The sequence below is a fragment of the Nannospalax galili genome, unplaced genomic scaffold (genome assembly GCF_000622305.1).
Source record: "Nannospalax galili isolate Female #2095 unplaced genomic scaffold, S.galili_v1.0 scaffold1189, whole genome shotgun sequence".
Classification (NCBI taxonomy): Eukaryota; Metazoa; Chordata; class Mammalia; order Rodentia; family Spalacidae; genus Nannospalax; species Nannospalax galili.
In genome coordinates, this window is record NW_008360313.1 from 62,380 (window position 1) to 78,537 (window position 16,158).

General features: G+C 38.6%; 1 protein-coding gene across 3 annotated transcripts in view; it reads right to left on the reverse strand.

The window, feature by feature from the left end:
- Nucleotides 1–10,808, reverse strand: part of Gorab (golgin, RAB6 interacting) — a 23,080-nt gene extending 12,272 nt beyond the window's left edge. The window contains exons 1-3 of one of the 3 annotated variants that reach the window (XM_008824890.3): nucleotides 10,484–10,808; nucleotides 2,622–2,970; nucleotides 442–543 (exon numbers count right to left, since the gene is read on the reverse strand). In XM_008824890.3, the coding sequence (XP_008823112.2) occupies nucleotides 442–543; nucleotides 2,622–2,970; nucleotides 10,484–10,616 (584 nt within the window). In that variant the 5' untranslated portion in view covers nucleotides 10,617–10,808. The other 2 variants (XM_017796068.2, XM_029559497.1) reach the window with 2 other exon arrangements.
- Between the last annotated feature and the right edge of the window lie 5,350 nt (nucleotides 10,809–16,158).

The following is a 16,158-nucleotide window of genomic DNA, read 5'->3' on the forward strand; positions in this document are numbered from 1 at the left end:
TATATATATATATATTCTAGCAGTATAGGAAGGGTAAATTATTTAAGAACATGACAGTAAGAAACACAAGATTTGTGGCAGTGTAAGTCACTTTGTACACTCATTCCTCTACAAGTTCAATGGCTGAGGCTCTCCACATCAAAATTAAAACCTGCATTTGCTGCTCACTTACACACACTGGCAACTACCTCTTGCTTCCTTCATGAGAATATACTAACAGACAGCTATAGTAGACACTGACGCCAGTCCTTCACATACAAATGCACCTATGAATTTATTCTGATCCATTCCTAAAAATATCCTCTCTAGTAAGTAAAAACTATGCACTCAGTAGAACTTGCTGCAAAGAAAACATCAGCATATTAGGCTGGGCATGAAGAAATAAACCACACACAACAGAAATGACTGTAGCTCACACACCACCTGGTTCCAATGCCTCACCTCTCTGCAATAGCTTGAGCCAAAAGGGCTTTCTTACGTTTATTTTTCTCTTCCATTAGTCGCTGTTCTTGTTGGAGGACTTCCCAACGAGATTTTTCTTGCCTACAGAATTTTAAAAAAGGCATAAAAATGAATTTATGAAAGCAACTGCTACCCTACCCCACACCTTAGCAGTCTGTCTCCTATGTATAAAATTTAATCAGGCAGATTACATATATTTTCTTTCAAAACTTCTCTTCAAAGAAACACATCTGCAGCTCATTATTCTGTTCTAGTAGGAACAGAGACCATGATCTGAAGTAAAGAGGCTTCTAGAAACTGTACCTTTGAAATCTATTATATGGATATAATCCTGGAACCTACAAAATGCAAGCCCAAGTACCATATTTTTTCAGGAGTACAAAGAACAGTGTATGTGATTATGTGTAAAATGGAGGTCAAAATGCATTGGTCTGCAGCTATGCCCTGTCATGCCTTTCAGAATTCCTCCAACGAGAAGTCCCCATGACTGTAACGTCAAGGGTAATATCAATGTTTGTTTCATACATTTCTTTTTTCACTTTGTTCACTTTTCTTCAACCCTTAAACGGTTTAAAAAGTGCAAAGTACGCTGGGCTAAATAAAGCCGAATGGAAATGGACTAAGGCAAAATGTCAACGATTTGAAAATGCGTACTGTCATCCGCTATATCCAATTCTGAAAAAAGTACCCAAAATTTTCCATAAACCCACAAAGCTGCCATCAGTTAGTCAGGCAACAGCACAACTCCTCCCTCCTCATGCTGGCATTTCTTCCAGCACTAGGAACCGCTTCTAAAGCTGTGCTTTTCTCTCTGCTTCTGCAGCTTGCACTCCAGGGTGGCATGGCTCATTTCTCACACTTTCTATTGCAAATTCTTCAGCAGGCATTTCAGGTCCAGTCCACCTGATTTTCTTTCCCAAATTACAACAGTGATACCTGTCATTTTTCTAATCACTACTTTGATCAGGACATTTCCCTTTAGGCCTCCCTATGATGCTAAACCAGGAGGTGGGGATGCGCTGTGTTTATCTCCTCCTTCTCTACTTCTTATTTCTCTCCTCTCTAGCCTACTCTTGGCCTCTCAGAAAGACAAGATGTCATCACTGACAATCTTCTTTCCCATGGTTTTCCTCTCAGGAGTCTTCCTTTCATCAAAGGCTCCTCAGATTACCTGTTGCCTATTAAGATTATCTAAGAGATAATTTTTCTAATGATATCTAGTCTAAGATGCCCAACTCATTAACATATTCAAAGCCATCCTGAGCCATACAGTGAGACTCTGTTATAAAAGAAAACAAAACCAAGCAAACAAAGTGTCCAGCTCAGTTTAAACCTACTCCTAGACATATTGGTCTCAGGACTTTGTGGTAAAATAGGCTTAAAGCCTTTGAAATATATTCCTTCAATATTTGTTTCACAATTCATGTGGTCTTTATCTTATCAAAATGAATTCTTGGTCATAAATTTCTGGTAAGTAGGAAATACTCTAAAATCACAGTACAGAATCTGGACCAGCAGTGTGAGAACTACCTCTGAGATTGGGAGAAACAGACACTTTGGAGAAAAAACAAACAGAAAGGAAAACAAAAACAAAAGCCATCCTTTCTCTTCATTACTAAGAATTCACAAGTCAGCAAATGGCAATTTCCATATAAGTGTGACTAAATTATGTAGGTTCTAATACAAACACATGTCAACTCTATTATTTACTAGTTGTGTGCATGTTGGTTTAGAAACTCTCCCCTCTCCCTTTCCTCCCCTCCCCTACCCCACCCTTAATTTGAGATGAGGTCTTGTTATTATATAGCTTTAATTTGCCTGGAACTCACTGTGTAACTCAGGCTGGCCTTGAACTTAAGACCCTCTTGCCTTAGCCTCCCAAGCACTGGAATTATAGGTTTGTGTCACTTTGCCCAGCATTAGGAAGACAATATCTTTTTAAAGGTGAAAATAATAAGCTTGCATCATAAGGTTGTTGAGAAGACTAATTGACATAAAACATATAAGAGCCTAATATTTGGCTTATTTAGTTGGTACCTTCAATTGTTTATTGATATTTTTAGGCACGAATATAAAAGAGTAAATGTTAAAACGAATCAAACTACATTTCCTCCAAGTCCATAGGGGTGGGGGATGAACAGTCTTACAGACTTACTAACAATTCCATTTTCTTTTTCTCCAATTTGCAATCTGGCTTTGGAGGTAGAACCTCAACATTTCTGTGACCATCATGGGAATTCTTGAGTCCTGGTTCCCATGGCTGACTTTCAATACCCAGTGGCTTTCCATTGCCAGTGGGAGAGATATGTGTACGAGGAGTCGGGGAAGAAGAAGGTGATTTCTGAGAGTTAGATCCCTGCTTTGATGCAGAGAGCAGCTGCTCTGGAGGTAATGAGCTTGATCCATCTTGAAGACCAAGTTTTTTGCTTTGCTCTAGAAGGGCTTTTTCTCGTTGAAGTTGCTGTCGAGTTTTTTTCACAGGGAGACGGCGCTGAGGTTCAAATGGATCTACATGAAAGAGAATGAATGAAAATTCCTTTGTGTGAACAGCTAATGACTACCATTTCTCCAAAGAAAGTAAAGCACTGGCATTAAATTTTGACAATAATTCTAGAGGCCCGTCCCTCCCATTCTCTGTCCTGAAAGCCCAGGAAAAGGCAGTCAGTTTCCTAGGGTTCAACAGCTCTTACAGAAGCCTGTTAACATTTAACAAAACCTAGTCTAGCTCTTAATTCCCCTGTAGAAGAGATGCATTCCACTGAGAAGGCAAGCTTTCCTTTTCAACTTGATTTGATAACTGTCAAAAGAATACTTTTGATCAAACTAGGTTGACACCTAGTTCACTGAAATTCTTTGAAATACTGTTTATTTGATTCATAGTTTTACCTGTTCCCCTGAAACAAATAATGGCTAGTTTTCAAATGTGACAGACTCTTAAATTTTGTTTTAAAATGATGCTAATTAGTTCAAAACTTTTATCTTAAAGATCAAGGTTGTATTTCCCAAAGACCAGATAAGATGTAATTAATGCATTCAAACTAATTTTAATAGTAGCCTGAAGAAAGCAACAGAGAAAGAGAAAACAACTAGAGGAATATTTTTTAAGTACAAACTAAATAATACTTCTATAAATTGTTTTGTTTTCTGACTACTCATATTAATGTTATCCTCTTAGGGCAGACAATTAGGGAATTTAATTTTCATACTACATTTAATATAATCTGTAACAACCTGTCTATATAAAATTGTGAGTCCTCATAAATGAGCAGCCTAAGTCTGGACATGTTACACAGGGGTACAGCATTTGCCTACCATCTTCAACACCTTAGGTTTAAGCCACAGGACCTGGAAGAAAACAAAAATGAACAAAAAGGCTTGTCAAATAGAACTTTTAAATTCTCCACACTGACCTCTGAAGGAATACCAGTTTATCAATTTGAATTTCTCAAAGCAGAGTTGAAAGCTCTATAGTCACTGTCCCACCTTGGTGTCAGGCGAGCTCATTCATCTCAGGCAAGCCATTTACTTAGTCCACACATGCTTTTTCATCTGTCGTACCAGTTGAAAACTATCTGCTCCTCTTAACTCATAGAGAGGATAGAAGATTGAGATATGTATAGAAAATGTTTTTAAGAAGATAGACTTTCTATCAAAAGTAAATGTTATTGTGTTATCTTGGACTATGATAATTAGTCTCAATCATCACAGTGATGAGATTTAGAATAATCTGGGAGATGGGACTCTGGGCAAACATGTGGGGGATTTCCTTGATTAGGGCAATTGAGGTGGGAAGACCTGCCCACTGTGAGTGGCACCCTTCTCTGGGCTAGGATCTTAGACTATGTGAAAGGGGAAAGTGAGTTAAACATGGGCATTCACTACCCTCTGCTTTCTGACTGCAGAAGCAACATGACCAGCAACCTCAACCTCCTGCCTCCAGGACTTCCCCTTCATGATGGACTGTGCTTTCTAACGGTGAACCACAATAAACCCTTTTCCCCTTAAGTTGCTTTGTCACAACAACAAGAAAAGGAACTACAATACGGAAGTTCCCAGAAACACAAAGCAGCCTCCTGTATCTTGCAATAGGAACTTATTGTTGGTTATTGATCTTATTTACATCATCAGAAAATGTCATTTAGCCTGTTTTAAGTTCCAACTGAAAACAATAGCTGAATAATTAATAATTACATTTTAACTTAGCTACTGTAGTTTCTATTTTATTTTACGTTTTTACAGAGCATACATATAATGTTTAAAATGCTATTTTTTTCCTCTAGCAATCAATAAACAATCCAGGTCATGTAAAAACTGAGTATATTATTTAAATACTAGGCACCTGAAGCTGTAAATATAAAGGAGACTAGGACCAAATGGGAAGTATAAATTTAGCACAAAGGAGGACTATTCAGAGTCATTTCTAGTTAACTGCTGCCATTAAAAAAATTTAGGTCAATGTGGCCAGAGATTTTGATTTTTCACAATTAAAAGAATTTTTTGCAACAATGGTTGACAGTATGCACAAGACCCACGCCAACTCAGACAAAAAACCAGCACAGAACGAGGGAAATGGGCAGCAGGCCCAACCCTAGCCTAGGATATACTGGCAACTGATTACTATGGGTGAGAGAGAGACTCTAGAGAGGCTGACTAGACTCCAGTGGATGAACTTGTACCAAGGAACATCTGGGTACAAAAGCTGGACCAGAAAGGACTTAACATACATGACAGAATGCATGAAATCCAGTGGGGAAGGGGCTATGGAGGGGCATGGATGAGGAAGGGGGTCTAAATTTGATTAAGATATATATAATTTTATAAGATATATAAAAATTTGATTAAGATATATATATATAATTATATAATGCACAAAAAAAGATATTTTTTAAAAATTTCTCATAAATTTACAGGTATGTTTTTGGTGCTGGATTGGACCCAGGACTGCACATGCAGGCAAGTGCTCAACCACTTAGTTACGGCTCCAGCTTCTCAACTTCAGATTTTATATAAAACACACTGGCTATTAAATGTAGGAAACTCTGTCAATCACAAAAAATACAGATTATGCTATAGGTTAAAATAACTCTGGAATCTTCGGGAAATATGTTTGTTTTTTAACAATGGCATGTACCAACTAAAGGCCAGGCTGAGGAAGCAACATCATGAGGCCCCGAGGTTCAATCCTCAGCACCATAAACAAACAAACAACAACAACAAAAAACAAACTCAAGACAAATAGATTTTGCTGATCAGTTCCTGGAGACGCTAGACCAACTGTGCAGTCACTTTTAGCCTTCCTAGCCACCATGACAGGGGAAGAATGGGGTAGAGAGGTCTTGCTGAAGGAATTAAATGCTCTGGACCATTAGTTACATACACTTCTACTCACAACCCAATAGTCCTACTTTTAGGTAAGGCCAGTGGGCAGATGCTACTCTGGTAAGCAATACTCATGATTATCATCACTACTGTGGCCAAATAATTGTGTGTGTGTGTATGTGTGTCTATGAAATTAAGCCAGCAGGCTGTTTGTGAGATCTACTCTTCAACACCTCCAACAGCATTTGAATGTGTTGATCATTTCTTTATGTCTATAAATATTTCTAAAATATTTGTTTTAATTTTATAAAAAGGTACTGTGCTGTACAGTTTTTACATAATGTTATAGTTACTATTCATCCACATTAATGCTATTCTTATTCATTTTTAATGTTGAATCACATTCTATGGTGACAAAACCAGAGTTTATGGATCTTCTTGCCCTGATGAACATTTGGGTTGGTTTCAGGTTTTAACTTCTGTGAACTTTGCTGTTATGTCTCCTCATGTATAAAAATTTGCCTTGGATATTAGCCAAACACTACTGGGTCATAATGTATAACATTAGATAAACTGCTACAACATTTTCCAAAATGTCTTGCCTCTAGCAACACCTAAGGTTCCAAAAATACATTTTCTCTTCAATATATGGTATTATTTACTATTTTAACTTTTTATCAGTCAAGGCAGCATCTCATTGCACTTGTGATTTCTAATGCTCTGCTTACTGGTGGTGATACGCATTTATTTTATTTCCTTTTCTTTGAAAATCTAATCATTTCTTTTATTGCCTTTCCTTTTGTTTTTGATTTTCCACGTACCAGTAGCAAATAATTAGAAAATATAATTAAAGAAAGAATATTTCAACCTCAGACATGGCCAAACACCTGGGAAAAAAATTCTAACAGAAAATGTTCAGGACTTCTATGGGGAAAAAAATGTAAAAATTTGTTAGGAGATATCATCTTTTAGAAGGTCTAAAAGATGGAGGCATATCGCCTTAGTGTTAATTACATGATGACATCAGATCTCTCAAAACTGATCTAAAGATTCAATGCGTGTCAACTGGTGGTGTCATTGTGCAGGTCTTGTTTAGGCAGCCAGCCATATGGTTGGGATTCCATGGGTGCAGCTTCCCTAACATGTCTAGAAGACACCATCTGGCAGCAACCATCCTGTTTCTCTGGCTCTTACAATCTTTCCTTCTCAAAGTGCTACAAGCAATCAATAGCTGCAGAGAGAGGGAGAATCACTTTTCTTCAGGTATGAGCTCCTTTATATGTTATCCAATCCCAAGCGGTCAGCTCTAAACACATGCACACACAAACACCTAAATGTACTCAGTAAATTTTACATATATGTACATGTGTGCATACAACAATAAAGAGGTCGTGAAATGAGATGGGGTGTAGAAAAAGTTGGAAGGCGGGAAGGGAGGTGTGAAAATGACATAAATACACTACTCTTGTATGAAATTCTCAAAAAAGGTTTTAAAGATTCAATGCAATTCTAATCAAATTCTTACTCCATGAAATTTGGCAAAATTGTTATCATATTTATAGGAAAGGATAAATGTTCAAGAATAGCAAGGAAATTTCTCAAGAAGGGGATTAGACTACTAATACAAAGAATAAAGACAGCTGAGAGATGGTTCAGTGGGTAAAGGCACTTGCCACCAAGGCTGAGGACCTGAGTTTGATCTCTAGGATCTACATGGTACAGGTAGAGAACCAACTCTCACAAAATATCCTCTGACCTCCATACACACGCTGTGGTGCAAGTACCCATACTTATATACACACCTACAATGAATAAATATAATTTTTTAAAATTTGAAAATAAAGGTCACATATGAATAAATATCTTACCAAAAAACTGATAAAACATGGCTGCACTATTTTACTTCCAATCTTTTTCATTATGAAAGCAATAATACATCAAGTACATATATTTATGAGAGAAAGAGAGAGAGAGACTCTTTCAATCTGTATGACTGAAAAATTTCCACAGTTTAAGGCACAGAATGACTGCAGGAGACATAACCCCCCTTTCTGTGATATACAAGAGAAATGTTTCTTGTTCCTCAAATTATATGACTTATTTTTATTAAATAAAAATTATATACTAGTGAAAGCATTTAGTTCAATTTTCAATCTTCTTTTCTTCCTGCCACAGAGCACTCCTACACGATACCAAGACAGTGTGGAATGACTATGTGTACCAGCATCACCTGGCAGCCCATGTTAGACATGACATTAGAGAAATAAATATTCATTATTTTACACAACTGATTATTTTAAAACTATATGCTACTTCACTTTACCTAGTTTAACCCGATTTCTCCGTTAGCAATAGTGCTGAATGTGTTTGTCCCTGCTTGATCATATTTCCTTGCTCGGCCATCATTTGAATTTTGTGTTTCATTCTGTAGGATGTTCTTCATTGATTTCCTAAGCTCCTAACCTTTACATCATTTTGATCTTTATAAGCACTATCAGACAGAGCTGCAGCTTGCTCCTTTTGCCAATTATAGTAATGCAATTTATGTTAGTGAATATGGCTAGTGGTTAATAGAGTCCCATGATCTACGAAGCAGAGCACAACTTATTTATTCACTCCCCTATTACCTCTGACTTTTGACTATGAGAAACAAGGTGACTAAGAACATTCTTGACTACATTCCCAAATGCACACTCAACTGTTTCTACAGCACAGTCCTTATTTTTGCTGGCAACCAATACAATCTTTCTAGATTATTTAATTGTATTTTTAAAAATTGGAAACCCAAGGTAAAAGACCTGGCTTTCCTAAGAGGCACAGATATTTTCTCTGTCCCCAAGATAGGCATAGATGATTTTGTATCCACATTCTAACATCTCATTACCAAACCAGAGGCCTGAAGCTCAGGTCTTAGCACCTTTAACCTATTACAAATTGGAGAAATAATTTAAAATACACTTTTACATAACAAATATACTAATTTGGACTCCTTCCTTAAACCTTTGCCCTGACAAACTAACTTCTGATAATCTGCAACATCTGTGTAATATTCTAAGCTTCAATAAATCCTCACCACAGTGAGGTTGCTCTACAGTTACCTCGTTTTTTTAAAAAAAAAATTATTATTTTTATTTTTTGTGTATGAGTGTACTGCCTGCATGTATGTAAGTGCATCCATGTCATGCAATGCCTGAGGAGGTCAGAAGAGGGTGTCGGATCCCCTGGAACTGGAGTTACGGACAGTTGTTAGCTGCCATGTGGGTGCTGGGAACTGAACCTGGGTCCTCTGCAAGAGCAGCCAGTGCTCTTAACCGCTGAGCCATCTCTCCAGTCCTACAGCTACCTCTTGTACAATATCTGGCATCACATTATGTTATGGTTTGTCTCATTAGACTACATGCTCCTGAAGGCAAAGCTGATCATTTGTTCATCTTTTCATTCCTAATGCAGAAGTAGTGCTGCATGAAGTACTGTTAGCACTCCCCTTGACAATGCTGGTTGACGACACACCCTACACAGAAGCTAAGACTCAGAACTTGGAAATCAGACTAGAAGCAAGGCATCATACTGTGTACATATAGGTATGTGAACAGGTGCTGAAATCACATAGCAGAAGAATTTGAGGTCATCCACATGGATACAATCAGTTAAACACACTTTAGAGTATAATCTTGTATCATTTTTAAAGATCTCTGACCAGTCACAGTCATAATTTCCCCAATCTATAATCTACATTGACCCCTATGTGACTAATTTACTTCCTTTTGCACATGTCAGCCCTAAATAATTCTCACATCTGGGCTAAAAATTGCTCAGTACTAGAGCTACATCCAAATTTCTCACAAACTAATTACAGACATGACAGATTTACTTAATTTTATCCTTAAACAAAGTATTTTTTAAAATGTTACCAAGAGTGGTAGAAAGCTCTCACGGAAGTGATGTGCACTACCAGTATCACCACAAAGATCTTTATGAAATTTCAATGTGTGTGTGTATATACACACACACACACACACACACACACACACACACACATATGGGTACATGCACAGTGTGAAAATACATATACATACACTCGTATATGCAACTACTAGATTTTGACTGATCCTGAAGGTAACAAAGATATATCACACAAACACACAGATATGCTCCACACCTAACCTCCCAAAGATCCCTTTGGTCTGCCGATTCTCAATAACTGAGAAGGGTTGCAAAACCATGTGGTAACCAGAAGTGAATGCAATACAGATTCATTATTAAAACAAAACAAAAACCACCTTTTGTGTTTATCCACTCTCATGATTCCTTCTTTCCCATAACTGTCTTCAACACTACTCACCACCATCATAACACTGTGCTGTGCTCCTCTTCCTTCACCCTGACCCCAAGCGTGCAACCAGGGATTCGTACCCTAATCCTCCCTCTAGGAGTCATTCAGGCTGTAGGCTCATGTTCTCCGCCGAGTCCCATTGCTTTCCGCAGGAAAAAAGTCAAATTTTTGAAGAATTGTGCCCCAAGGAGAAACCCTGAGCCCTCCCGTCGGGCCTGACTGCAAGGACTCTCACCTGAGGAGCCCGTCGGCTGGGTCCACCATCGGCTCCGAGTCGTACCCACAGAGCAGCGTCCACGCCCCCTCACTCGCCGCCCTCCCGTCCTTCCCAGACGCCAGGCTCCGCCATCGGAGCTCTCAGCCCGTTACCTTTATTCTGCTTCAGTCTCCGCAGCTCCTCCTCAGAGAAGCCCGCCCAATCCTGAGCCATCCGCGCGGCTGCCGGCACCCCAAGACTGCCCAAACCTCGGCGCGCACACTGCCAACACGGCATCGGGCACATCCGGATTCCTTCCGGATGCGGCCATCAGCCAATCAGCGCCGGGCTGGGACGCAAGGCCCCATGGGGCCTCAGGCTCGGGTGCCCACAGAGATGCCTAGAGCACCGCGGGAAACGCCGCCCCGGCGGACCGCGCTGTGCCGCCTTCGCCTGCCCTGTCTGGCCCTGCTCCGCCGTCCGGTTCACCATGCTCCATCGCTTCGAGAGGAGTCGGGGCGATGGATGTGGAGAAGGAAGCCGATCAGCAGGCAGGAAGGCGGAGGGCAGCCCGCCTCGGGTCATGTGTCACTGACGGGGCGGAGCCTGGACGTGGGGTTCAGCGTCCCTCACTGTGGGGTGGACTTGGAGGAACTGCCCTGGAGCATCCCTTGTAAGCCTTGAATCGTGAAGTTAGAGTAGAATGAGTGGGCTGTGTGTGATCAATGTCAAGGGAGCACAACCAGCTTCTCACAGACCATAGCGTCTTTCAGATTCGTTTGCTTCCCTCCTGGTTTGTTTTCTTGTTTCTTTTGTGAATGATTTTTAGGAATACCTACCATCTTATGGGGTATATTACTGCCCTACAAGTCTCCTGCCTCAGCTCACCAAGTGCTATGTTCATAGATGTGCATCACCACGCCACACTGCAGTTACAATTTATGAGGTTTTCTTGTGCCCTAAACTCAACTTTTGGGGACTTCCATGTCTTTAAGTAGCATTCGCACTTCAGTATGATTTTTTTTTTTTTTTCGGTCTTTCTGAGACAGAGTCTGAGTATGATTTTTAAAAGGACCAGTTTATCCTACTTTTAAGTTTCTTTTTTCATTATTTTTGTAACAACAGCCAAACCGCATTCTCTTGGCCCACTATTGAAAATCTGAAGTCTTCATTTTTAACTTAGTGCCAATGTTTTTACACAAGTGAAAATGAAGGAGTGTACTGGAAAACAAAACATCTCATGAAGAAGTGGGTTGAAATGAGTGCTTCCAGTTTAGCTAAGTGATTAGAAGGGGAAAGGATGCATAGAATCTTTCTTGACTCTTTGAACTTTTAAACTTTAAGGGTTTTCTGAAACTAAGGGATGCCACACAAGGGTTTATTTTTCAATTCTTTTAAAAGGTTAAATGCCATCCACAAGGATTCGTTTCATCTAGGTTTTGAACATAGGCTAAATATGTTAAAGATATATAGTAGGTAGTAATCAGTCACAATCTGGTGGTTGATTTAGTTTCTCCTTGCCATGCAATAACCATGCAGTTACTAGTGACCTAATAATATTGAACCAATTTGCATGCACTTTGTTAAGTTTCATACATGAATTTTCTTTAATTAATTCAATTTCAAGATTTATCAGTAATCTTAATAGAGATCATAATTATGGCATGTTTAAAGGTTTTTCCTTGGCCCTGAATGAGAACTAAGGCATAAGCAAGATATAATAAAAGGTAATAAAGTCCATCTGTATGAAATTATAATTTCCAGTTTGCAGTGTTCTAAATCTCCTTTTATTTCTGTTGGCTCTTTCTCAAGATGCCTGCTGTTTTCAAATGATGTAGGATATTTTACTGGGAGCTTATCTTCAAATGACTTTCTTCTGTGCAGATTCTATATTGTGGGTTGAGAAAGTATCTCTACAAATTAGTTTTGCTAAACCCTAAAAGTTTCAGTCATGTTAAAACAGCCATATTTAAGGTGATTATTTTAAGCTTGTGTTATAAATTTGGATCCTACCTTCATACCAGGTTTAAAAAAAACTTTGTTATTTTGTTTAATATTTGTCTTGATTCTTTGAGAATTTCATACAATATATTTTGATCATATTCAGACCCCATCCCCATCTCCTCTCAGATCCACCCTCACCTCCTTATTTCCCTACTTCATGTCCTCTGTTATTTTTTAAGAGCCTAATAGAGTCTAATTTGTGTTTCCCAAATACTTCATTATGGGTCCATCCCCTGGAACATGGTTAACCTACCCAGTGTCACTCCTTCAAAGAAAACTGACTCCCCCTCTCCTAGCAGCTATTATCAATAGTTCCTCAGCTAGGACTGGGGCTTCTTGCCCACCTCCCTGCTCCATATGAGAATTTTGTCTGGCTTATGCTTACACAGGTCTTGTCCATGCTGTCACAAGTGCTGTGGATTTATATGTGCAACTGCCTGTTGTGTCCATAAACGGCAGAATAAGTAAGAGTTTTTCCCCCTGACAAAGAACAAAACACAATGTCCTTGTATTCATCCACCACCTCTGCCCCTTACAAATTTTCCATCTCCTCTTCTGAAATGATCCTTGAACCTTGGAAGGAGAGAGTGTGATGTAGGTGTCCCATTTAGGGCTGGCTGCACTCTGCAGTCTCTTGTTTCTGCATATCGATTTGTTGTAGGTCTCTGTGTTCTTTGCCATGTGTTGCAGAAAGAAGCTTCTCTGGTGTGAGTTGAGAAATGCACTAATATATGGGTATAATATTAAGTCATTAGGAATCTGTTTACTGCTATGTCCATTTAGCAGAATAATAGTTGTAGGTTCTCTCCTATAGCCTGTGACCTGTCTAGCCACAGATTCTTGGCCCTGATAAGAGTGCCAGGTATGGGCTCCATCTTGTAAAGTGGGCCTTAAATCTGATCATAAAGTATTTGGTTACTTTTATAACATTCAACACACTATTGCACCAGTGGGCTTACCTTGCCACATTAGTTGTTATTATAGCTTGCAGGGCTAACAAATGAATAAAGATTGAGGATTACTTTTACATTTTTTTCACCACAGATAGCAGGTTTCCTTACTATTTTTTCAGTGTGGTAGGCTGGATTTTCTACCAGTTATATGGTCTTTTCTTTCCAGTCTTGAACTATATGGAAGGATCTCAATCTCTAGGAGCTGTATTTTGTGGTGTTTCCCCTTTGTATTTTTAAATTCTATGGTACACTTTGTTTAATTAAAAATATTACCCAGCATATTTATATATTTATTAAAATTATCTGCAATATTGTCTCTTGTTGATTCTCCACTAGAACAACTAGTGTTGTTTTAAAATCAAAAATATAGAGGCAGGCATGGTGGTTCACCCCTGTAATCTCAGGGGTTCAGAAGCTGTGATAGGAGTTTGAAATCAGCTTGGGTTACATAGTGAATTCTAGACCAGCTTGACCTGCAGAGTGAGTCCACTGCCAATAAACAAAACAAAATAAAAAGGCAATTTAATTTAATTGTATCTGTAGCCTATGAAAATTATGGAGCTGGTGAGATGGCTAAGCAGGTAGAGGTCATAATTTTGACCCTAGGAGCCTGTATAAGAGTGGGACGAGATAACCCACTTCACAGAGTTGTGCTCAGACTTCCACAGACATGTTGTTGCACATGCACACCCACAGACTCCCCCCCTCCCCATGCACACACAGTACACCCACAAACAACTTTAAAAACTCCTAAAAATGACTTCCTATATTACCAGGTAAAAACCCAGTTCCTTTGTGGTCATATATAATTGACTTCTGCCTACTTCTCTCATATTAGAAACTTTCTCCTTTTCTAATCTCCTTAAATTCCAGTCAAATTGGCTTTCTTTTGGGTTTTGGGATTTCTAGACCTTCATCTCCACTCTTCCTGGCCTGGTCAGGGCTTTTCCAAATGCTGTTCTTTAAGCTATGATATTTCTCTTGCTCTTTGGTTCTTCCAGCTTTAGGTTTTGGTCTCCAAATCCACATAGACTGTTTATGATCACACTATCTAAATAGGAGGCTACTTCCTGTATTCTTTATAATGTATATATAGCGCTGAATACAATTTCTAAGTCATTTGAATTTTACTTTTCTATTTCTCCATTAGAAAATAGTTATACAATATCACCACTTATTTACCCAGTAGGAAGCAGAATATCGGACAGCTGCTAAGCACTCAAAGTGCACTGAAAGAATAAACTTCTCTGAGTTAAACACTGATTTAAAACATTTTCACATTTAATGTATTTTAAGATTCCTTTCTGAAACGCATTTCTATGGTGCTGATAAATATTAGCCACATTTATTTTTGATTTTCCTTGAAGCTGCAAACTCTGGTTAAAACGTTTAAAATATTTGAGAAACATTAGGATGTTTTATTCTTTTATAGAGCCTTGTATTGGGGGTTTTATCAACACTTTTACCATAATACATGATGGAAATAGTGTAATAGAGGAAAGAAAGACTTGGGCTTACAGTTTCAAAGGGTATTAGTCCATCATGAAAAGGAAGGCATGATGAAGCAGCACAGTTCATGGTGGATGGAGCATGTGGCAGAAGCTGTTTATTTCGTGGAGGACCAGGAAGCAGAGAACATGACAGGAACCAGGGCATGGGTATATTCTCAAAGACCCACCTCTCTTGACATACTTCAGCCAACCAGTCCCTACTTCCCAAAGATTCTACAACCTTTCAAAATAGCACCAACAGGTGGGGAATACGCATTCAAAATGCAAGCCTGGGGGACCTTTCAGATTCAAACTTTAACAAGCTGTGGTATCATATTCCAGCAGTTTTCATAGTTTTCAGTATATAAGGCTTATACATCTGTCAGACTTATCTCTAGTTAACATTATTGTGATATAAATTGTATTATTTAAATTTTCAGCTGTTTTGCATCTAAATATCTCTATATACTATGATCTGAGTGCTGGTGTCCTCCAAAATTCATTGTGATGATATTAAGAGGTGAGAGTTCTTTAGGGATGGTTAGGTCAGAAGAGCTTTGGGGCCCTCACAAATGGAATTCATACCCATATGAAATAGCTTTGAGGGAGTCTACTATCTCTGTCATGAAATGATGTAGGAATAAATCACATCATACAAAGCAGAGGGCAAGCCCTTGCCATTTCTGCTGGTGCCTTGAGCTTGGACTTTCCAGCCTCAAGATTATGAAAATATATGTCTTGTGTTTGTAAACGACCAATCTCAGGTATTTTGTTATAGCAGCAAAATGTACAAATTATATCTGCAAATAAGTTTTACATCTTTACAATCTGTTTGCCTTTTCTTCTTTCTTGTCTCATGGCACTGACTATAGCACAGTGCAGTGTTGAGTGGAAGTGAGACCAAATGCTCTATTGGTTTCTAATTTTGATCAATTGTCCACATTTGAATTAAGAGATACCTCAGGTAGTAGTAAAGCATACCTTGCTAGAAAAGATAAGATCATGAGTTCTAACCTAATTGATGGTTTAAGTCATTTGTGGATTCAAAAGTTGAACAAACTGCTTTGGGCATAGAATGTAGGGCCTGTTGGAGGCAGATGGTATTGGAAATGCCCTATGGGGATTGTATCTTGTTCAGGGCTCTTTTCTTTGTTCTGTTTCCCAGTTGCCATCAACAGTTGTGCTCCACCATGTCTTTCAAACCATAATGTTCTGCCTTATAGCAAGCTGAGGAATGATAGAACCAGCTGACCACAGAATGCAGTCTCTGAAACTGAGCCAAAACAAATCTTTTCTATTTTTACATTGTTTCTCTTCGGTATTTGTCATAATGATTAAAAAAAAAAAAAAAAAAAAAAAAAAAAAAAAAAAAAAAAAAAAAAAAAAAAAAAAAAAACCCTT